General features: G+C 52.9%; 1 protein-coding gene across 3 annotated transcripts in view; it reads right to left on the bottom strand.

Annotated features, from left to right (window-relative positions):
• ELL (elongation factor for RNA polymerase II) overlaps positions 1 to 24,815 on the bottom strand; it is a 78,472-nt gene that overhangs the window by 50,599 nt on the left and 3,058 nt on the right. Inside the window, exon 1 of one of the 3 annotated variants that reach the window (XM_081792263.1) lies at positions 6,771 to 9,895. The exons of the other annotated variants lie outside the window; for them this stretch is intronic. Within the exon in view, the coding sequence (XP_081648389.1) occupies positions 6,771 to 6,827 (57 nt within the window). The 5' untranslated portion in view covers positions 6,828 to 9,895. Of the gene's footprint in view, positions 1 to 6,770; positions 9,896 to 24,815 lie in introns of those variants that run through there. 3 annotated transcript variants of the gene reach the window in all.

Raw genomic sequence — 24,815 nt, forward strand, 5'->3', positions numbered from 1 at the left:
GTCTCCAGCCTCCCAGGTCTGCCCTGCAAATTTTAGACCTACCAGTCCCCATGATCTCGTGAGCTGGTTCCTTAAAAATAAGTCTCTCTTGGGGCATCTGGGTGGCTCAGTCGGTTAAGCATCCCACTTCAGCTCAAGTCATGATCTCGCGGTCCATGAGTTTGAGCCCCACGTCGGGCTCCGTGCTGACAGCTCAGAGCCTGGAGCCTGCTTCAGATTCTGTGTCTCAATCTCTCTCTGCCCCTTCCCACTCGCACTCTGTCTCTGTCTCTCAAAAATAAATAAATGTTAAAAAAAAAAAAAAAGTCTCTGTCCGTCTCACTCTCTAGTGATTCTGTTTCTCCCCTAATACAGATTCATGGACTGCCATCTGCAGTGGTCTCAAACGCATCGCAGTCATTAATCATCTTGATGCTCAGATTGTCCCAGGCTGGCCCTGGAGCCCTTGGTGTTGGCTCCTGACCCATCTCTGCCCTCCTCGGAGTCCTCTCTAAAGTCCTGGCACCGCGAGAAGCTCTGGGCTCCACATGGCTTGCTCCAGGCACAGCAGAGGCATCACCTATCTCTGTGAGGAGCCCTGGTTCCAAGACGGAGACCTGGAAGCTTCCTCATACAGAGGCCCCCACCGGGAGAGCTCGTAAGAGAGAGCACTGCAACAGAGGAAGTCGACAGGACACGGGTGTTCTTGAATTTGAGTGGGAAGACAAAAACGCATCTATTTCCACCACCTGGACCTTGGCGTTTCTTTCAGTTACAAACACAAGCACCAAACTCTGCAGCTGATCTTGAACAACATTGACTTAAACTATAGGAGTCCCCTTATACACAGGTTTTTTTTGATACAGTACTTTAAATATATTTTCTCCTCATGATTTTCTTCCTAATACTTTTTTCTCTAGCTCTCTAGCTTGCTTTATTGTGAGAATACAGTCCATAATATGTACAGCATACAAGCTATATGTTAATTGACTATGTTATCGGTAAAGCATTATTTAAGTTTTGGGGGAGTCAAAAGTTATACACGGGTTGTCAGCTGTGTCTGCGCCCCAACCCCCACACTGGTCAAGGGTCAACTGGGCAGCAACACGCACAGCATCAACTCTGATGTCTAAATTCAAGATATGTAACAGCAACCGAATCTGCTGTAGCTCATCATTAACACGTTAACAATAAATTTGTTACTAGGTCACACATTTCTTTTGAACGCTTTACTCACTCTCCACGTAGAACGCTGCCTTGATAATTCTACGTATTTTAGTTGTCTGAAAGGGATCCATGTCCAGAAAAGACTAAGGCCCCTGTCCGTGATTCGCTGACTTAACAGGACCTGCCCCAACTGAGGTTCAGCCATGGATGGCTTCACTGGGAAGGTACTTATGAAGTCAACTGGAGTTTAGAAAAAAAAAATTTATATATATATATATACACACATATATATATGTATGTATATGTATGTGTATATATATATACATATATATATACATATACATATATATATATATATATATATATATATATATATATCAGCTTCACTAATCTGCTGTTTCTAAACCATACTCCTCGCCACAGAAAGTCAGTCAGTGAGCACTCACCAGATAAGCCATGTAAAGTGCCAGCTCAGGCAAGGAACATCAGTGCCCCAACCTCTACACCAGTGCTAATGGGGGAATGACACCCCCAGTGTTTCCTGGTGCCACAGGGCTGGGGGCTGGGGGGCTCCATGCAGCAGGGAACACATGGACAAGTTCAAGAGCATTTGGTTCAAGTTACTAAAAATGCCATTAATTATATCATGAACACAGGTGCACCTGGGCACAAGACGTCACAGGAGTGAGAGGACACCTAGACGTGAATGCCTCCCCCCCAACCCCAGGCCCTGTTGGGAGCTCCTGCCTACCCCCTACCTGGCCTTTCTTGAACCTCCCCTTCTTACTCCTGGCACCTTTCCCCAGCATGTGGCCACCTCCCACAGGTTTCTAGGTTGGCACAAACTCTGCTCCCTGGAGTGGCTGTCCCTCCTGTCCTGCCTGCAGCCCTTGGCAGGGAGCACCTACGCACTGCCCTCAGCTCAACCTCCATTAGCACACCAGGCCGTGAGAGGCCCTGCCCAAACTCAGGTACTCTGCAGTGTGAAAGCACATCATTCTCTTCACCCCTGGGTCCCACCAAGTCCTGACCAGAGGGAGCCCAGGTATCTTGTAAACTCAGTGACCTACTTATAAACTCAGCAATCATTCAGCAAGGAGCATGACAGCTTCTGATTGCCAACCCCGAGCATTTTGACCAAATGAGGTGCTACTTTGCATGGCCATTTGGGCCTAAAGCACACAGGTGCCTCCGTGCCCTCTCTGCCCAAGGTGTCCCCAGACCCTTCAATGACCAAAGGAGGGAGGTGACAACAGGCAGAAGCCGAAGCTGGGGAAGGCAGCTTGGAGCAGAGAGCAGAGCTCTGAGTGGAGCGGTCAGGCCACACACCCAGTCCCCTGCTCTCCTATCCTCGTGGCCTTGGACAAATGAGCAAGCTTCCTTGAGCCTTGGTCTCCTCTTCTGGAAAACAGGACCGTGAAGACCAACTGGCTAGGCTGAGAGGACCCCAGGAAAGGCTGGGACAAGTATGTGCCCCACCCCCAACCTCATGATTCCTCTTGCTAAGACCCCCTTCTGGCCCCCAAAATGAAAAGTGTGGCTCTGAGCACCTCCCAGAGCAGGCCGGGCCATGCGGTGACCTCACCGCGCTGCTGCCCCTGATCCAGTGTGGTTTCTAACACCAACAGGGACAAGCAGAGGCAAGCACGGCTGCCTTCATATACTGCATCAAGACCAGACCACTAGGATAACCGAGAAGGAAAGTGAGGGCTTACACCAATCAAGGCAAAGCATTTCTACAAGCCCAGGGATTTCTCCGAGAAATTAAAAAGGGAAAAGGCAGGAGACAGGGAGAAGTGGCTGAGAGACCGGAATGACCAGAAGGGGCCACTGTCACCAGAGCTGCCTACCAGGCCGTGCTGGGAAGCTCTGCCATGCACCTTCCAGAGAAGACCCTCTCTGTACCACGGCTCCACAGAGCCTGCCCTGGGCTCCAGGCAGCATAATGACACTTTGTCCCTCCCAAGACAGAGACTGCTGGCCAGAGAGGGCTGGGCACCCCTAAACACACAGCATGGGGCCTTCATCTTGGGTGGAAAACAGAGATCATTAAATGGGAGCAAGATGCCCCACTCAGGAGGATGGAATGACATCAACGTGGCTATTCTATTTTTCCATCTCTAACCTACCTGGGTGACCCGATGGGGAGGGCAGGCAGGACAGCCACAGAGGTGCCCCAGAACAAGGGAAGAGGGACTCAACTCAGACCCACCGGGTTCCCACGCAGACACTTACAGGTACCACCCAAGCCAAACATGTGACATCAACGAGCCAAGACAGCTCATCGTCGTGAGCGTGTGACATGTGGCGTGTCTGAGGCGAGGGGAGCTACGTGTAAGCCCCTGGGGGCACAGTGGGTCCCTGCCTTATCCAGAAACCTTCTCAGCCTGCAGGAGGGGCTCACGCGTGGACTCCAAGACGATGCTGGCCAAAATGCCGAATGAGGCGGGAGCCTCCCAGAGCATTTTGCGATCTCCGTGCACAACGGAGGTTGAGCAACCACCGAGCTCAGGAACCAGCAGCACACACCCCAAGGGGTGCCCAGGGAAAGTGCCACTGTGACCACACAGTTGTTCACAGGGTCAGGCCAGCCCAGCCCAGACCTGGCTACAAGCCACGCCAGAGCATTTCCTGGACTCAAAAAGAAACAAGAGCAAGTCAGACGCAAGAAACAACTTACTAGAAAGGTAGTTTGGGTAGGAGGAACAGCAAGGCAAGCCCCAGTGGCTGGAGGAGCAGAGTGGCCTCTCACTGCGGTGTAATATCAAGTGTTCCGAGGGAGCAAACGTCACATCCGTGACAAGAAACAGCTACAAGGAAAGATCAAGCCTTCCTACTCGTCAAAATAAGGTCACGGTAATCGTTTCATTTCAGGCCTGAAATTAAATTTTGGGAGCAGCTCATGATGTGCGCCATCACGAAAGCAGAACCTGGCAGGACTCCAGAGCCACCGCCTCCACTGGAGAAGGGCCAGAAAGTCTACTTAGGAAAGGAAAACGGAACCGTCTTGCTGGTCAAGACGCGTGTATCAGCGGTGAGACTGCGCGGCCCAAACCCTTTCCGGACTTCTAGGCTAGGGACCCGCAACTGACCCGGACAAGAGGTCTGGTTAACTCCGGAGGCCCTTTAACAGCCCCCTCAGGGCCTGAGGCCAGCACCATGCTGCCCACCGTACTGGTGAGCAAATGTCACACAGCCAGGGGCCTGGGTGACAAAGAACTCAAGATGGAACTCACGGATGAGGCAGGAACTGACAAAGTAAAAGGCACTAGCCACCACCCCCCCCTGCCCCCCCGGGTCCTGAGCTCCCTCTTCCACACCACCCCTGGCCGCTCAAACCCAACCCAGGGCTGGAGGGAGAGGGCCCGACCTCCCTTGAAAGCTGAGGCAGTGCCTGAAGGCGTCATATCCTTTCCTTACAGGCGATCTAGATCTGAGCAGCGCACCTGCCCCGCGTCCACATCAATCAACCAGTCCTAGCAGGGACAGGGAACCAAGGGCTCATGAGCAGGAATGATCACTAGGCCACCGGCAGCTACTGGGAATTGAAAGCGAAACTGTCTCAGTGCCCAGAAGCTGAGATCAGAAGATTCACTTCTGCTTCAGGATCTGCCATTTAAAAGCTGTGTGACCTGAGTAAGGTACTTAACCTCTCTGGCTTGGTCTCACAGGGCTGGTGATCTGACTCACGAGGCTGCTGAGACAAGGTATCAAACAGCACAAACCAGCTCTGCCACACACATGGCCTCCAGCTCCCACTTCCAAGTTTAAAGCATTGCAACATTCTTTGGGGAAGGGGAAAAAAAAAAAAAAAAAAAAAAAAAAAAAAAAAGGCCAAGAAACAAAAAACCACCCTGACAAAAGTAAGGGGGCAAGGCCACTAGGGTCAGGGAGACCACCCTTCACCGGCCAGGTAACCTTAGGTGGTGATGGACATCATGCCTGCGCTAATCAGTTTTCTCATCTGTGAAATGAGAATGACCCCATTCTTGACTTTCATGGGCTGCAGTCAGAACCTGGCAAGTCTACACCCTCAGCCTTGAGAGGCAATGCAGACACAACAACGGCCACGTGACCTCACTGCATCGGTTCTCCTGCCAGGTCAGAGGGGACGAGGGCTGAGCAAAAGGACACCGGACGGCCAATGGGACCGACCCTGACAGAGGGAGGGCCCCTTCCCCCCAAACACAGACAGCCATCAGAACCACAGAACCCGGGGCGTCTGGGTGGCTCAGTCAGTTGAGCACCTGACTGCAGCTCCGGTCATGATCTCGTGTCTCGTGGGTTCAAGTCCCACCATCAGGCTCTACGCTGACAGCTTGGAGCCTGCTGCAGATTCTGTGTCTCCTCTCTCTCTGCTCCTCTTCCACTCATGCTCTGTCTCTCTCTCTCTCAAAAATAACAAAACAAAAACAAAAACAAACAAAAACAGTGGCACCTGGGGGCTCAGTGGGTTAAGTGTCTGACTTTGGCTCAGGTCACGATCTCACTGCTTGTGGGTTGGAGCCCCATGTCGGGTTCTGTGCCGACAGCTTAGAGCCTGGAGCCTGCTTCGGATTCTGTGTCTCCCTCTCTGCCCCGTCTCCACTTGCTGACTCAAAAATATAAACGTTAAAAGTAAATAAATAGGGGCACCTGGGTGGCTCAGTCGGTTAAGCGTCCGACTTCGGCTCAGGTCATGATCTCGCGGTCCGTGAGTTCGAGCCCCACGTCGGGCTCTGTGCTGACTGCTCAGAGCCTGGAGCCTGTTTCAGATTCTGTGTCTCCCTCTCTCTGATCCTCCCCCATTCATGCTCTGTCTCTCTCTGTCTCAAAAATAAATAAACGTTAAAAAAATAAATAAATTTTTTTTTTAAAACCACCCCCTTTTAAATAAATAAATAAATAAATAAATAGATAGATAGATAAATAGATAAATAAATAAATAAAACAAACCATGGGGCGCCTGGGTGGCTCAGTTGGTTAAGCATCCAACTTCGGCTCAGGTCATGATCTCACTGTTGGTGAGTTTGAGCCCCACATTGGGCTCTGTACTAACAACTCAGAGCCTGGAGCCTGCTTTAGATTCTGTGTCTCCCTCTCTCTCTGTCCCCCACCTCGTGCTCTGCCCCTGTCTCTCAAAAATAAACATTAAGGGGCGCCTGGGTGGCTCAGTCGGTTAAGCGGCCGACTTCGGCTCAGGTCATGATCTCATGGTCCGTGAGTTCGAGCCCCGCGTCGGGCTCTGTGCTGACAGCTCAGAGCCTGGAGCCTGTTTCAGATTCTGTGTCTCCCTCTCTCTGACCCTCCCCCATTCATGCTCTGTCTCTCTCTGTCTCAAAAAAAAATAAATAAATGTTAAAAAAAAAATTTTTTTTAAATAAAAAAATAAACATTAAAATTTTTTTAAATAAATAAAAACAAATTTAAAAAAACACAGAACCTTTCCCAAAACTGCATCAACAACTTCAAACAATATTCAGCAAAGTAACAACAAGCAATTAATAAGTGGTCATTTAAGTAAAACAGGACTACTGGCCATGCTCACGTTCCCACATCTGTCATGTATGTGGTAGGTATACCACAATGACTCTGGTGCATGTTAAACATTTGAGTGAACCCCTGAGATGATGCTGAGAACTCACCGTGTGGATGTCTGTCGTGTATTCCTTTAACAGCTGCCCCACCAACCCTCCAGTCATGACTTTGAAATCCTGCACACCGAATCTGGTGTTCTCCAAGCAGGACCTGTTGGTACCTTCCTCCTTTGACTACCTCCCCTGACAAAGGCAGAAATGGGAAGTGCCCTTGCAGGAGGAAGGGACAGAGGGACAGAGGAGGAACCATGGGCTTCCTTCAAGGAAGCAGTTGTGTGTCAGTGCTGACAGTGTACCCTTGTCCCTGCAGAGGTCAGCATGGCACAGGTGCCCTTACCTCTTGACGAGCCCTTTGCTCTGCCCCAGGGACAGGAAGCACTTCATGTGGCCCCGCACACAGTGGCCCTCACTGGCTATCCCTGCTTCCAAGAGTCACCTGCTGTGAGTCTGAATGTGACATGTGTATGAACGGACTTTGGGAATCATCGGGGCCATCCAGAATTTGTTAGTATTTTCCAATTCACAGATGTTGCTTTAGCTTTTTCACTAATGTGTCACTGAGACAAGCTGAAGTAAACACAAGACCCTGGAAGATAGCCTGAGAACACAGTCTGAGTGCTTCAAAGGCACCAGCCAGCTGGGTCCATGGTCATGCTCAAGAAAATGACAAATGGCTGGCTGGGTGCCAACTTCACACATTTAATTCACCAGAGCAGAACCTTGGAGTAAGCATCACTTATGGGGACCCGCCAGGACAACTTCCAGCCGCCAACGGAGGCCAAAAGTCACAGCAGGAGAGATGATCTTGTTCCACGAGGAGCACGGTGGGTCCCACCTGGGAGAAGGAACAAACATGTGACGACGCCATCCTCACCCTCTGGACTGGCAGACAGCACTCAGCTGGCACCCAGAGAGAAAACCAGGATCAAGCCACACTGGAGAAATCCCAGTTAAAAGACCAGCCAATGGGAAACGGCAATGAACACAGCATAGACCGAAAAGATAGTTGCAAGTAGCTAAAACACGAGACACCATCAGGAAGACAAAAATGAGAGTGAGATAATCATTTTTGCCCAGCACCACCACAAAATTAGGAAGAATCAGATAATCTGGTGTGTAAGAGGAAGTGGGAAAGGCATGGTGGGGCCGGGGGTGGGGGATGGAATAAGCACAACCCGTGGGGCAGCAGCTCAGAGCTGGGCCCTCCCCTGGGTTTGTATGGTCAGGCTGGGCCAGTGGCTCACGCCAGGGGCCACTTGTTCAGACGAGGATGGACAGGAGTCACGGGGTGGGACCCACGAGCCTCAACAGGATGTGCATGACGAGCACAATCCTGCAGGTCTGGCTGGTGCCCAAGAGCGGTCACAGCATGTAAAAGCAAAATAAAGTCGGAAGCCACTGATCCAGAAAAGGAAGGTCCAATCGAATCCACGGGCTCACAGCAAAGGCCTGGTGCGTGCGGCCCTCCCACACACACTCTGTCCTGGGGAGAGTCCTGGGCTCTGGGAATGTACCTCTCGATGGGTAAGAGAGTGGGGAGGCAGTGAGGGCCCTGATACTGGAGAGAAGACTTCCAAAGGAAGGCCCTCGGCAGTCAAGGAGGAGAGCACACCGGGGTCTGGACAACAGAGTTCCAGGTGCCCTGTGTGGGTGGTTTGGGCATGGGAGACACATGATCAGCAATCACTCACTGCCACTGTAAGCATCCCCCAGTGGCACCGAGTCGCACTGCTGCCCAGCTGGCCGAGACAAGGGGTTCATAACTGGCAGAAGGAGCCCTGTGTTAGGTCACCAAATGTCCCAGAGCTCTGTGGGATAAGAAGGCCCCAGGAGTGGCCCCTATCACTGTGGCTCAATATTCTCCACTAAGAGCGCATACTCTCAGTCCAGCCGGAGCTGAATGAGGGCTCTGGGACAGCAGGGGACCCTGGGAACAGGCACAGCCACCCGGGGGTGACGGGCCACAAGAACAGAGCACAGACCCCGTGGCTGTGGGTAGAGAGAGGCTTCCGGGAGCCATGACCACAGAGCTATCTATGCTGACAGAGCACTTTCTATATGGGCCACGGGCATGAGGAGATGGAGGGATCGCAGGTGAGTGGGGCGAGGGGCACAGGCCCCTGAGGAGGGAGAGGTGCTCTGACTACAGCCTTTGACCCAGGCAGAATGACCAGCAAGCAGCAGGCACCCACCTCGAGGTGTGCTGCAATGACAGTGCCATAGACAGGCAGCCAGAAGCCAGACTGAGCTGGCTTTAGTCAATCCTGCAAGCAAGGACCACCACCCCCGCCACCACAGAAAATCTGTGACCAGCCAAATTAGGAGCAAATGTTTAGAGTTGAAAGGTTAAATTGTCCCCACCGAGGACCTTCCAGTACCCTAAACATAGGAGCTCCCAAAAACCCCATCTTTGAAGGAAGACAAACCTTAGTGATGACATTTGCCACTTGTTAAATCAGAGTGCCAGGACATGGGGCATACAGCACAGTCAGTGTTCTGTGAGGAAAACGGATGACCTTCATCTTTCTGCTTCTGAACCAACTTAGGGAAGAAGTTTTAGGCCCACAAATGCAGAATCCAAAAGCCCCTGCCTGGGGAAAGCACTCGGCAGCCTGGCAAGGTTTGCCAATGCCCGGGCATGAGTCTGGTCACTGGTAACAGATAGGCCAGGGCCCCAAGCAAATGGCCCTGAGGCTGCTGTCCACGGCACCCCCATCACAAGCAGGCTGCAGGGGCGGGGAGCACCCTGCAGGGGAAGGCACTGACTGCCCCGTGACCACACGAGGCCAAGAACTTGCCACTGGCCACCAGCTCCTGGGCAGAGTCAGGCCACACTGTAGGACTCCCTGGCCCCTACTCCTATCACCTACTTAATAAAGTGCCACTTTATACCTGGTTTTATTTGATAAAAAAGGGAAAAGGTAGCACGACAGGCCTAGGCCTACCACAGGGAAGGTGCTATGAGCCAGCCATTCCAGACTGTGTCCAACCAGACTGTCCAGCTGTGGGCCCATGCTGATGCTCCAGGCAGCTTCAGAGGTGCCTTTATGGTGCGCTCTGTGAGGGAACACCACCATCCTGGGCTAAGATCCGGGGCAACGCAAGCAAGAAGGACATGGAAGGGCTTTCTTTATGGAAAAGGAGTCGCAGAGCCAGAGAACAGCGAATAAATCAGATATATAAGCATGGAGAGCCCCCCCCCCCCCCCCCCCCCCCCCCCCCGCCAAGGAGTTACAGCCACCAGGCTAGGGATCTACCACGGGAGCCGAGCTGCCAGTATCCAGACCCGGTGCAAGACACCCGCCCTTGGAGCAACAGAGCAGACTGCACAAGGCTAGAGTTAGACCAGGAGACCGCACAGGACCCGCGTCCCTCTTGACATGGTCCCACCACACGTTCATCTGATAACGGTTCACTATGCTCCTGTGTGCTACAGCAGCCCAGCTACGGCTGGGACAGAAGCAGGCAGACCTCTAGGGACATGCTGAGTGCTGGAGGGCACACGGAGCGGGGACCCTCTGACCCGAGATGACAAAGGAAGGGGCAGGGTGTAGGGTCGGGAAGACATGGAGGTAAAGCATTCCAGGTGTGGGCACAGGGCACTGTGCCCTGAAGCCCAGAAGTGTGTGGTGCCCTGTGGTGCAGCATGCCCTGGCCACCCTCCCCATCCTCTCTGACCCATCACCCTGACCGTGATGCTCAAGGAAGAGGTCCAGGCCGCTCCCTCAGCACATCCTCCCATGACTCCCCAGGGTATAGGCTCTTCCCCACCACCCGCCTGGGGCCCAGGAATGCCACTTTTCCTTCAGGTCCTGCCAAATATCCCTTCTCCAGGGACCTCTCCTGGCTGATAGGTAGGATTAAAGCCCATGGGACTATCCCTCTTCACTTGGAACCATCAATGCCCAGCACAGGGTCAAGCACTGGAGGACTATTTGCTTACCTTGCTGTTATACCTGGGACCTGGCTGCAGTCTGGCCAAAGTTAAGGACACACATTCTGGGCCATCAGATGCCTAGATCTGACTGGGACCCCACATGTAGACATCCCACTCACTCACTCCCCACTGCCCAGGCTTCACCTGGCCTGGAGAGTCTGGGGAGGACTTGGCAGGTGGCCACAGCTCGTGGAAGGTATGCACAGACTGCTTTATTTCAGGCCCTGCATGATGGGTGCTCATCCGCTGTGCAGACAGGGCAGGCTGGCACAGGGGCTGAGGAAGGCTGGCCCCATAAGTGGGCACAGGACAGGAGGCTGGCTTCTCTGTTAAACAACCTGCCTGTATGGGCTGACTGTTGCCACTCGTGTTCTGTTTTTTTAAACACAATCTTCTGACTCTTTGGGTTACCAAAATCTCAGCATACATCCTGAGTGGAAATGATGACATGAGGCTCACTTTTCTAAATTTCCCCTAAATTTTCCATAGACTTCAGGATTCCTCCTGGACTCCGATGTAAAACTGCTATGCACATCTGATTTCTGCTGTGCTCATCTGTGGCTGGGGCAGGGAAAGGGGAAGCAGCTAGAGGCTCCAGAACCCTCAAGCCTGGAACCTGGCTTTCAGAACAGCAATGCTCATCTCCCCAGAACTGGCCAACTTGCAGAGCTCGGATTCTGGGCCTCCTGACGCCACCTGTCAAGCTTAAGGTGAGCTCAGCACCACCCACAGGGTGAATCGATAGGTTAAAAAGTAACGAGAAACACTAGCCCCAACTTTAAACAAACAAAGCTTTCCAGGCTGCATCCTGGCTAAGGCCCAGCCTTGAGTGCGTGTGAGCTGTGTCCCCACTCCCCTCTCTAACACACCCTGCGGGGTTCTTCTGAGAAACGCTACTGACTCCAGAAACCATCCACTGTGGGAAGCCTTCCACAGTCACCACTGAGTCCTGCCACCAACTTGTCAATAGGTCCTGGGGACTCACACAGACCCTGTAGCCTTGAGCAGCCAAGGAGTCGGTTGGCCAGGAGTCTATGATGCCTGTAACCCAGGAGACCCTCCACCCAGAGTTCCAATGGAGTGGCAAACTCCTGACTTTCCAAGACACCTCAGGCCTTAATTATTCTCCTGGATGGCTGGGGCTATGGCATGGACAGCCAGCCCCTTCTCCCCTGCTCCTCCCAGCCCCGTGTCCTGCTCTGAACTTGGCAGCCACCCAACCATATCAATATCAGTGAAGGTTTGGAAGCAATACAAGCTGTCCCCCACCCTGGCCATCGGCTGTTCAAGGGACAGCAGCTCAGATAGCCAGAACCTGTATCCAGGCCCACGGGGCACGCACATGAACGCCAGGCAGGGGCAACATCCTGGGTCTGCAGCCTGATTCAGCCCCAATTGGGCCAATATGAGGTATCCTGTTCCACCGCCCCAGGCCTGGGCCTTGCATCCCACATCCTCCAGTGACCTCCCTGCAACACCCCCAAGCTCGTCCGCCCTGAGCTTCACAACAGCAGAGGGACGCCCACACCTGCAACACGTGGTGTGCTTGCTCTTAAATAGCTGAGCCCCAGGAATAGCACCAAGAGCCCCAAGAAGAGAACACAGAGGTGGTACCACATCTATTCAGACCAGCCACTCACCGAAGCTGAGCTGTGCCTAGCAGATCCCACACTTGGCAATCAATTCCTGTCACCCGAAAGCATCTGGACTCAATGAATTTACACAAGAGACCAAGACAAGAAAGAGGAGAGGCAGGTCACAGGAGCCACGTGAAGATCCCAGAACAAAGCGCGATTAGAGCCACTGTTCCGGATGGGGCACAGACCCCGGTGAGTTGCCCTCCATCCCTGAGGAGAAAGCGGTCCAGCATCAGCCCAACTTCTGCTGACAGCCTGGGAGCCTTGCCCTGCATACTTGGGCACCAGTGAAACCCATTCACTGGCCACATTCTCACAGCCCAGGTTCATGGTGGTGGGGGAGCAGGGGCGGTGGGGGGAAGGAGAAGGTCTTAACCTCATCTGCTCAGAGACAGGACCTTCCCCACAGAGATACTAGCCAGCAGAGCCAAAGGCAGGAAGGACCGGGGGCCACATAGCATCAATCCTACACTCTAGGCCAAAACCCGTCTAAGAATCCTTAACACAGCTCCACTTCCTGTCAGGAGGAACTGGCACAGATCACTGGGTCATGTGGCTCTGTGCACAAGGCTCCCCACCAGCAGGACCCTGTGCACAGGTAAGGGAGCCAGCCAGGCCTCGTCCCGACGCCAGAGCAAGCTGGAGACACGCTGAACACAGGCGACCAGTGCTGGCTGTCCTCATCCCACTTGCCAGATGCACTGAGAGCTGAGCACATCTCGCTGGAACAAGCAGACATCTGTGAGCGTCCAACACCAAAAATAGTGTGACCAGGGGAGGAAGGAACACACTCTTCTAGCTGTGACCTGCCTCTGCCTCACATATCTCCCTGCAGTCTCTCCACACTGGGATGTTCCCCACACGATCCTGCCCTCGGGTCTCCCCACCGCACAGCACCTCTGCCCAGCCCTGCAGCAGTTCAACAGTCCCACCGATTCTGAAAAAGGAGAGACGACACTGAAAGATAAGAGCAAGATCATGCCATTTCTACTGATAGAAGCCAAGAACCCAGATACCTCAGGCCCTTGGCAGAGAGGCCTGACTGCCCTTCTCCAAGTCGTTTTGTTTTTTTTTTAATGTTTATTTTTGAGAGAGAGAGAGAGAGAGAGAGAGAGAGCGCGCGCATGAGTGGGGGAGGGGCAGAGAGAGAGGGAGACACAGAATCCGAAGCAGGCTCCAGACTCCGAGCTGTCAGCACAGAGCCTGGCATGGGGCTCGAACTCACAAACCATGAGATCCTGACCTGGGCCGGAGTCGGATGCTCAACCGACTGAGCCACCTGGGCACCCCCCTTCTCCAGGTCGTTAGGGCTGCTGGCACCTAATTCAGAATCCATCTATAGATGATACTCATTCTGAGCTGAGAAAGCTCTGGAAGATTCACTGAGCACCCCCCCCCCCCCCCCCCCCCCGCCGCCTGTGGAAAGCTCACTGCTAGAGGCCAGGACATGCCTGCTGCTCACTGTCTCCTGTCATCTAGTTGTTCCTCATGCCACGAAGCACACGTTCGAAAGACACCCCAATGAACAACCAACCCCTGAGTACAATCCTCCCCTGGAAGATGACACTAGTCCCACTGTATCCCCAGGGACCTAAGGCTGAGGACACAGAGGGAGGGGAGAGGGATGCTGCAGCCACAGCCAGACTCCAACGGGAGGCAGATGCCCGCCCTCCCACCTCTGCCAGGAACACCCGTGCTTGGCCCTTCCTGCCCAGGCTGCGCATGAATCGTGTTTCCAGAGTTCACCAGCAGGTCACAAGTAAAAAGGACAGGCCCACCAGAGGCTGTGCCAGTCTGGAGCTGTGCCCGAGAAAAGCTCCTGGGCAACCCAGGGATTTGCACGTGGAATGGGAAGCATTCCAAGTCTGCATGAAACTGGGGTGGGAGGGAGGGTGCAGACAGTCCTAGGGCAGACACCCTCAGGTTTGAGGTTCAATTTAATCTATGCTGACCGTGTATCCTCAGGTCAGTCACCATCGTCCAGGTGTCCCTTCAGTGAAATGAAGGGGCCAGACCAAAAGGACACTCCAAGATCTCAGTCCAGCCCTGAGACGTGACAGGAAGCCACAGCCCACAGGGGCGGAATGCCACAACACAGGGGTCCAAGGTGCGAGCCCGGTCAGCACATTCTACGAGCACACGTAGTCCTCACGTCACACGCCAATGCCAACACTTCAGACCAGCAGCTCTCAAGCTTTGTCTGCAAAGGGCCAGAGAATCAATCTCTTAGGTTTTGAGAACTAGACAATCTCCATCACAAAGACTCAACTGCTATCATACTGCAAAACAGCCTTAAATGATGCTCTGTTCCAAAAAAAACTTTAGAAACACAGCTGGCAGGTTGCATTTGCCCCTTGGGTCATGGCTTACTAACTTCTTTCAGACTCTAAGGATAGTACTGAAAGAAGAACATGCCATAGGGGCCCCTAGGAGGCTCAGTTGGTTAAGCGTCCAACTCTTGATTGCGGCTCACTCAAGTCATGATCTCACAGTTCGTGAGAGCGAGCCCTGTGTCGGGCTCTGTGCTGACGGCGTGGCGCCTGCTTGGAATTTTCTCTCTGTCCCTCTCTCTTTGCCCTTCCCCACTTGTACACATGTGCCCTCTCTCTTTCTCTCTCTCAAATAAACTTTTAAAAAAATGCCGTAACAGTCTACTTCGTTGGCATCCTTATCCAATTCTGTTCACCTCATATGGCAGCAAATATGCCAGAGGCCTTGGTTTTGGAAGCTAGCAGCTACAACAGCAACACTGGGCACAGCAGACCTCAGCTTCCTTGAGGACAAGAGGCCCACTGTCACTAATGGTATAGGGAAAGCTCTACCACTAATGGTACAGAAAACAGAGCAGCCAGGATGGGAACAAGGCATGCGATCCCTTTCAGGACCTGGAGAACAATGTAGCGGGGAGGTTATAGGCAGGAGGTGCCCACTGTCAAGGGGAAGGCCATGCTAAGCTAATGCCCCACCCCCAGCTACTGCACACTGAGCTGTCCTGACTTCATTCAGTGGGCATTCTCCTTGCTGTAAGTGTTGCTCTAGGTCCCTTAAATCATCCCCTCCAGATGCGGGGAGAACCACAAGGTCCATATCAGGAAGCTGATTTTCCTCCAAAAAGTCACTGTCCAGGAAAAAAAGTGGGGGGGGGAGGAACCTTCCAACCCACTTATCCTCAGGCCAATGGCAGGAGGCGAGGCTAGTCTAAGCTCTCTAGGTCCCAGCGGTACCACCCCCCACAAGGAAGAGCAGCATGAAGGGTGGCTGTCTCAGCCCGGCCCCTCGCCCCACCTCTGATCAGCCTATGCTTAACTGTGGGGCCTGAAAGCAAGTGTGGGGCCCTAGGCCCATGTGCACATCCCATAAGCAGAAGGGGAGGCGCCAGCAGGACAGGGGCAGGGAGTCCCGCCTCCACAGTTGGAAGCCCTGAGGCAAGTGGACTGCATCTGCCCACAGGGTCAGAGAAAACAGCACTCCTCCTTAAGCACTACTGGCACAGGCCCCAGCCCTGAGGCCAAGCCAAAGGCAGGAGCAAAGGCAGCAGCATAGTCCCCTACCTGTCCACCACCCCCCAGAGGGCAGGGAACACCCAACCCGAGGGGCCTCCAGGCCATTTCCTACCTGGAAGAAAGCCCATTTTCCACAAGTCACTTTTTGATTCAATGTGGAACTGAAAGAACTAAATTCACCAAAGGAGAGATTCTGCCCCATCTGAGCTCATGGCCAGGGAAGGGCCCAGCAGCCTCAGGTGCCACAGGGTGGAGCCCAACCTTGCCAATGTCCCTCAGGGCCTCTGTTTGGTTTGGGGACACGAACACAGAAGTCGTGCCACTGGGAGGGCTGGGAGGTGGTGACAGTTTCCTTGGCCTCGTTGCCATCTATACCCAGGTGACCCTGATCGAGATCCTCAGGCAGGACCCGAAGCTAGCCCAAGCCCACCTCAAGTGTGAGAGCCAACATGACCCAATTCCCTGGGGTCAGGTTCTCTGTCACCTGCGATAAGGGGACTCCTGAGCCCATCAGTGGTCCGGCAGGTGTCAGAAGCCCCATAGACCCAAACTCTCGTTGGAGACCCATCAGTATAGCTGCTATCAAAACAAACAAACACACACACACACACACACACACACACACAATCCAGAAAATACCAAGTGTTGGTGAGGATTGTTGGCTGAAGAAATTGGAACTCTTATACACTGCTAGCAGGGATGTGAAATAGTGCAGTCGCTGTGGAAAACAGCTTGGCGGTTTTTCAAAAAGTTAAACATAGAATTACCATATGATCCAGCAACTCAACTTCTGGATATATACTCAGAAGAACTAAAAACAGGAACTCAAGTGAAATAAATCAGAGAAAGACAAATACTGGAAGATCTCATTTATATGTGGGATCCTAAAAAAGAAAAGAAAAAAGACAAACCCACAAAAAGAGATCAGACTTGGGGTCACCAGAGGCAGGGAGTGGGGGGAGAAAAACTGGAGGAAGTGGGGGGGTCAAAAGGTGCAAACTTCCAGTTATAAAATAAATAAGCACTAGAGATGTAATCTATGACATGGGGACTACAGCTAACAGTGCTGTTATGATATACAGAGAAGTTGCTAGGAGAGTAGATCTTAAGATTTCTTTTTTTTTTTTTTTTTTTTTTTTTTTTAACGTTTATTTATTTTTGAGACAGAGAGAGACAGCATGAACGAGGGAGGGGCAGAGAGAGAGGGAGACACAGAATCGGAAGCAAGCTCCAGGCTCCGAGCCATCAGCCCAGAGCCCGACGCGGGGCTCGAACTCGCGGACCGGACCGCAAGATCGTGACCTGAGCTGAAGTCGGACGCTCAACCGACTGAGCCACCCAGGCGCCCCCTTTTTTTTTTTTTTTTTTTTTAATTTTTTTTTTTCAACGTTTTTTATTTATTTTTGGGACAGAGAGAGACAGAGCATGAACGGGGGAGGGGCAGAGAGAGAGGGAGACACAGAATCGGAAACAGGCTCCAGGCTCCGAGCCATCAGCCCAGAGCCTGACGCGGGGCTCGAACTCACCAACTGCGAGATCGTGACCTGGCTGAAGTCGGACGCTTAACCGACTGCGCCACCCAGGCGCCCCTTTAAGATTTCTTATCATAAGAAACAACTCTTTTTTTTTTTTTTGTATCCATATGAGATGAGAAATGTGAACTCAATTTGCTGTGGTCATCATCTCACGATATGGGTCAGTCATGTTACTATTCTGTACACCTTAATCGTATACAGCGCCAGATGTCAATTATATCTCAATAAAACTGGGAGGAAAAGGGGGGGGGGGAAGCAGAGTCTCAAACAGATGTTTGTACACCAATGTTCACAGCAGCACTATTCACAGCAGCCTAGAGGTATAAACAACCCAGTATCCATCAACAGACAACTGGATAAACAAAATGTGGTATATCCATACGATGGAATATTATTCAGCCTTAAAAGGGAAGGAAACTGGCACAGGCTACAACATGAATGAACCTTGAACACCATGAAAGAAATGAGTCATAAAAGGACAAATACCAGGGCGTCCAGGTGGCTCAGTTGCAAGAGCATGCAACTCTTGATCTTGGGGTCATGAGTTCAAGCCCCATGTTGGGTGCAAAGATTACTTACTTACATAAACAAACAAACTTTAAAAAAAATCTAAAAGGACAAATGCCATATGATCTCACTTACATGAGATCACAAAAGTTATCAAATCCATAGAGTCAGAAACTAGAATGGTGGGTGCCAGGGGCTAAGGGAGGGGAATTAGTTTTTAATGGGAACAGAGTTTCAATTGGGGAAGATGGAAAAGTTCTGGAGCTGGATGGTGATGATGGCTGCACACACACTTGATATCACTAATCTGTACACTCAAAAAATGGTTAAAAAGGGGAAAAAATGGTTAAGATGGTAATTTTATGTTACGTGCTGAGATCTCACCACAACTTTTAAAAAACGTTTACTTATTTTTGAGAGAGCACAAGCAGGGGAGGGGCAGAGAGAAGGGGACAGAAGATCCCAAGCTGGCTCTGCACTGACAGCAGTGAGCCCGATGTGGGGCTTGAACTCACGAATCACGAGATGATGACCTGAGCCAAGATCAGATGCTCAACTGACTGAACCACCCAGGTACCCCTCACCACAATTTCTTTTTAAAAGGCTCCAAGAGGTCCCAGATAAAGACTCTCGCTGATTGGTTGGAGCACTCCCAAGGCCTCCCTTGACCATGGCCTGTCACAGGATGGAATCCCCCAGAGAAAACGCTTGTCTACAGAGTGGCGTGAAATCAGCGTGGAGTCAGTCCCCCCACACTGACCCTAGACAGGGGCTGGAGCTCGTCTACACCCACACAGGCCACTGCAGTCACAACTTCTTAGTCAGCTAGATGATGAAATTAACCCCAACTTCCTGCCGGGGCATCCCTTACCCCCACACCCTCCGGCTGCCCCGTCACCCCAGCCTCCCTCCTGTGGCCAACCTCTTGGATCTCACGCAGACTTCAGCAATCTCAGCCTCTTCCCGTATGGTTCCAACTGCTCCACTCCCACGGCACCTCCTGCCCACAGCCCGCTGTGTTTCTCCCTCCCAGTAGTCATCGCCCATGGGCACCACCACCATGCTCTCAGTGGGCCTCCCCCATAGAGATGTGAGGGCCTTGGGGCATGCCTGGCTAGCCTGCCCACCACGAAGCCCCCGAGCCCAGAATGGCACCTGGCCTGCCTCGGCCCACCAGCAGATCCCAAGTCAGTCTGATAAAAAGAACATCAAAGCCACATGCACCTGTCCAAGTGAGGGTTGTGGTGGGCCGGTCCCCCCATCAGAAAGAGGTCAAGGGGCACAGGGAAAAGTAAGGGGAAGCCCCTTGTTATTCGGCCTTTACACACTGGGGCTCCACTTGCCCAGACTGGATGATGGAGGAAACAGGGCCCGTACATCCCATCCCTGGGGAACAGCATTCTCCTGGGGAGAGGGGACTTGGCCCCTTGAGACTGCCCTCACGTCACTCCCCAACAGCCATGATCCGGCATGCAACCTGAAGGCAAAGATGGGGCCACCGCACCCAGAGCTCTGGGCCCGGCTCCTCATACTCCGTTGGCAGAGGCCGCCAGCCTGGTGGGCTCAGCAGGCACCCTTGGGCCTGGTCGGAAGTCTCCCCAGAAGCTCAGCCAGCACCTCATGCCTCTCCTCTGCTGTGCGGCCCCTGCCCACTGCCCGCTCCGCCATCACCACCTGCTGAGGCTGCCCAAGGCGGGATGGAGAAGAGGGACACGCAGAGGGGCCCAGCTCCCTCAACACAGTGGGGTCGGCTCCGTGGCAGGAAAACTGCTAAAAAATCTGGGGGAAGTCATTTCCTTATTTAAAAAAGAAACCCTTAACGATAGAGACAAACGAGTGGATGTTTTAAATTCTTAAAGGCCTCACATTCTCAGGTCATTTGTGGTACACTGACACATGCATATACACAGGGGGGAGGAATGGACTGGACACAATGCAATGACAGGACCATCTGACCCAGCTGCTCACTACTATCTCAGGTGACGCTTCAACCCAGGGAAACTGAGGCTCAAGAGGAAGCCTGGATTCCCAGGCTGTTAACAGGAACTAGCTAGAGCCAGTCCACCTGACCCCAACTCCCGCTCCTCAGCATCCTTGGAGGGAGGCACCTTCTTATTAAGACACCTTCCCTACGTGTCTAAGATGGACACGGGGACAGCAAGGCAAACAGTGAGGCGCTGACACCCACTGACAGCCCGAGGTAGGAGCAGAGTTAGCTGGAAGGGCACACATTCAAGGAAGGTGTCCCCGAGTCGAGCCTCATTTTCCCCGTCTGAGGAACAGTGAGAACACTCGAAACAACCCAAAGGCGCAGGAGATTAACCACAGCCCCCAGTCAGAGGCAGTTCATTAACTCCTCAAAGACGGGGTAATCCAAGGCTACCTGTTCCACAGCACATTTGAGAATGCTGGGAAGTGATAAGTGGGCACAAGGCCCCTGAGCCAACTTTCTCTATGCTTTAGACAGCATCACCTGTCCTCCATCCAGCCTTGGCTCCCCCAGTATCCAGAGCACCCACTCTCCAGAAACTGGTCAACACCAGCACAATAAGGGAAACCTGGCATGCAGCTACCCCTGAGCAAAGAACATAATCCAAGAACTGGGACCAAAAAAAAAAAAAACCAAAACCAAAAAAAAAAGGCTGCTGGCTTCCAGAGCTGCCACATCAGTTCAAAACACCTTCCACACCTTCCAATCACACTCAGGACATTTAAAAAAAAATCACGTGACATCCACATCTGGGTACAAAAGCGGCAACCTGGGGGCACCTGCGTGGCTCAATCGGTTAAGCATCCAACTTCAGCTCAGGTCACAATCTCACAGTTGGTGAGTTCAAGCCCTGCATTGGGCTCTCTGCTGTCAGTGCAGACTCCACTTTGAATCCTCTGTCTCCCTCTCTCTCTGACCCTCCCCTGCTCATTCTCTCTCTCTCTCTCTCTCTCTCTCTCTCTCTAATAAATAAACATTAAAAAAACAAACAAAGCACAATAGCTCCTCGTTCTCTCTTTAAAAGCAACCCAGAAAGATGTAGACTCTGCAGCCAACACCAACAGGGCAGCATATATACATCTACCACCTGAGCCCTCGACGTTAATGACAATGATAGGCACCCACCACAGACCTGCAGCAGCCCTCGGATCAGCCACCCTTATCCTTCCTCCGGCCCAGAAACACCGTCCTGTTGCCCATTCCCCTGTGCCACCCCAGCTCAGGCCCTTAGAACCCCCATTCCATCCCCGGCCTCTCGCCTCTAGCCCTGCCGTCCCTGACCATCCACTCCCACAGCCCAGACCACATCTCTCCCGAGCCTCGATTTCAACATGCAGAAGTTGTACCACTCGGCCACACGCAGCCTCGGGCTCCACTCTGCCGTGCAGGCGCACCGGGGGTGCCCCTCACTGCACTTCAGCGCTTCTGCACAGCCCTCAGCAGGGGACAGCAGACAGGGCTCCCAGCACACAGGAATCCCCAGGGTCGGTGTGGTGCCCCAAACACGGTACCCGAGGAATACTGATCCGTTAGGGGGCACACAGCAAGGGAGACGCAGTCACTAAAAAGTAAAGCCTACAGCCACGTTGAATAACACAGCTAATATAGTGTCGGGAAGAAACAAGATCTAATATCTTAAGAGGACATCACTATGATGATGAGGTGCCCAGACACAAGACAGAGGAAGGCACCAAGGTGTCAACAACAGAGATGGCCTTGGCCCATGGGAACAGGAAGTCGCTCCGTTCAGCTATTTTGCAAGCTTTCTATGCTGAGCTATGCTCCTTTTATAGTGAACTTTTCAACTTGTGTTACTTTTTTTTTTTATGTTGTATTTATTTTTGAAAGAGAGACAAAGAGAGGGCACATGTGTGAGCAGGGGAGAAAGGGAGGCCGAGAGAGAGAAGGGGTCAGAGGATCCAAAGCGGGCTCTGCACTGACAGCAGCGAGCTCAGTATGGGGCTTGAACTCACAAACCTCGAGATCATGACCTGCGTCGAAGTCGGCCGCTCAACCAACTGAGCCATCCAGGCATCCCTCAGCACGTGTTACTTTTAAATAGGAGTTCCATGACCCCATGAACTTGACAAACATGAGAGGCCCCCTCCCCTCCAGAAGGGCTGCAGGGAGTCACCAACATGCCCTGACCTGGTGACTCAGCCAAGAAAGAGCTGCATCACAATGGCCAGGGAGGGACCTAGACCAGAGAATATAATTAGCATCAGACTCCAATGCAGCCACTTGGTGTGGGGACAGGAGGTCTCTCGCTGGATGGTTAATTTGGACACCAGCTTTTTTGTTAAAAAGTAAAGTGACAAAACAACTATGTACTATAGTTGTCTGTCACTCACTGCACCTACAGGTCAGAGGTCACTTGGGGGGACTGTTCTCAAAAGCATCCCTTTGGGCACTTGGTTGACTGTGGAGCGGCCACCTATCACCGGAGGTAAGATCTCAGACAACTCCAAGTTGTGCTCGTCACAGACCCAAGAGAAACTCATAAAGACAGGGGAAGGGGAGCAAGGCCCTAAAAATGAAGGACTCAAAGGAGGCCAAACCCCACGGGCATGGATTGGCAGCCTGGGCCTGGCCAGGCTGCATCAGGCAGGGCTGCTGCCACATGAGAAGGAGACTTCCTGAAACCAGTGTCTGCTCCAGAACCAGTTACTCGGAACAGGGGAAGCAGTGTTATTGTCAAAGACACTCCAGAGATGTCACAATCTGGCTATGATGTCAAAACTACTTCAAGGGTGATGAACTCTGGCCTTGCGATGAGTCAACAGAGGGTGGGTTTCTGCCAAGCAGCCTGCTGTTTACACACAATCACCACAGTCACCGTGGTGGTGGTGGCAGGAACAGCGTGCAAGCCAGAAGCCTAGTCAAGGGTCACAGTGGCCGAGGCGGGGCCCGGCCCCTCCCCACAATCTCACTGGCCACCCGCAGAAACTTCTATCCCTTGCCCCCACACCCTGGGTCATCCACACATCCTGTCACAGTGCCTATGAGACAAGAGCCTTCTAGGAAGGATTCACCCCACCCACAACTATCAAGAGCGTACTTTGAAATACACAAGTAAACTGAACCCCTATAGCCAGAGGGCAGGAGACAGGAAGCGGTGCTCTGGACACCAACAGGCCGGCCGATCCACCTGGCCCAGCCTGCCAGGCCACCTCCCTTCAGAGGGGGCAGAGCTTGGAGCCATCCCAAGCTGGTTCTCAGCCCCATCCCAGTTGGGAAATTCCTTCCGGTGACTTGACCTCCCAGAGTCTCTTCCCATTTCCTCACCTGACAAGTGGGAACCACTCCCCGCCACAGGCCTGACAGATGGGGGTGAGATAAAGTAATGTGTGCAGCTTGGGCCAGCGCTGGCGTGTGGCCGGTGAGCCACAGGTGTTGGTTATCACCATCTTTAGGCTTTCTCAGGGCAGGGGGCACAGTACAGTCACAGTGACAGCCTCAGGAATTTGCATGGCCATTCATGTCACCCGTGCTTGCAGGAGTCCAGAGCGCTGGCATTTAACTAGAACTGGAGGCCGTGGTGGGATCCCCTTTCATAGTTGCATCCCAGTGGCTCAAACTCCCTCCCAACTCAAGAGGCAGCCTGGGCCAGAGGACAATCCGAGTGATCTTGGGCAGGTGGCCGATGACCCTCTGGGTGCCAACTGCCCTCAAAGGCATAGTGGGAACAATCGGCTAGCCTTCCAGCCAAGGTTGTCAAGAAGATGACAGGAGCCTGGACAAAGGACTTAGAGGGGCCTGGCCCATAGCCAAGAGGGGCAGCACCAGCTATTTCTGAAGACGGCTGGTCTGAAAAGCAGACAGAGCTGGCAAGAAGCTGTCCTGCTTAGGGCTAGGTGGGCACCCCCAGAAAGGGGAGACAAGCTTACTTCCTGGGGCCTGGCTGTGGGAGGGGAACAGAGGCTAAATTAAGGCTCCTCCTGCCACCAGTGCCCGAGCTGACATCCACACAGCCGCCCCCCTAGCAGCAGGCGAGCAGCCCCCAGCACAGCTCTAGAACAGTCATGGAGTATTTGCGGCAGGCCTCCTGCATGTCCTCTCCCCACACACCCTTCCCCAGAACAGAGCCTTGGCAGCTGTCCTCCATGCCCCAACACCCTCCCCAGTCTCTTGTGTCTCAAGGCTTGAAGGCAGCATGCCTGGAACCCCCACCCCTCCCTACACAGGATCCCTCACCCAGAGACCTCAGCCCTGGCATCTCCTCGAAGCACCTCTGTCAATCAGCACCCTTTTACACCACCCCACAGCATCACATCATCCCATTTTATTTCCTTCCTGCTGCTGGCAGCTGTCAAGTTCTTTGTGCCCATTTCTGTGCTGTCTTGTTCACTATTATATGCCTCCTGCCTCCAGAATGTCAGCTCATGACACTAGAGGCCCATCTCGGTCACTTCTGAACATACAGCACCTGAGCAGTAGCCCTGTGCAAACCAGCTGCTCGATCAGATTTGGGTGGATGCAGGAACCCAGGCTCCCTGCCTCCCACAAAGTCTATTCAAACCTCCAGGTGGGAACCAGCTCTGGGTACAAGTGCCAAGTGCTGAGAACAGGGAGGAGGGAGGTTGGGGGTGTTAGGGCTGCACTGATGGCCACACACATGTCAACAGAATCCTCACAGCCTTAAGAGAAGAAGGAGCCAGAGCTGAGAGAGGGCAGGGCACTGGGACCCACACAGCCCTGACAGAAGGATCTGGAACTGGGAGGGGTTGGGTACTGGGACCCTCACAGTCTTGAGGAGAAAGATCTAGAGCTCAGACATGGCCAGACACTAGGAACCTCCCAGCTAAGAGAAGAAGAATCCAGAGCTCAAAAAAGGGTCGGGCAGTAGGACCTTGCAACCCTGCAAGAAGAAAGAGTCAGAGCTGGGAAGGGTCAGATACTGGAATATGCACAGTCCTGAGGACAAGAAGGATCCAGAGCTGGGAGAGGATCAGGCACCGGAATCCTCATAGCCCCAAAGGGGAGG

The sequence above is a fragment of the Panthera onca genome, chromosome A2 (genome assembly GCF_046562875.1).
Source record: "Panthera onca isolate mPanOnc1 chromosome A2, mPanOnc1 haplotype 2, whole genome shotgun sequence".
NCBI classification, from domain to species: Eukaryota; Metazoa; Chordata; class Mammalia; order Carnivora; family Felidae; genus Panthera; species Panthera onca.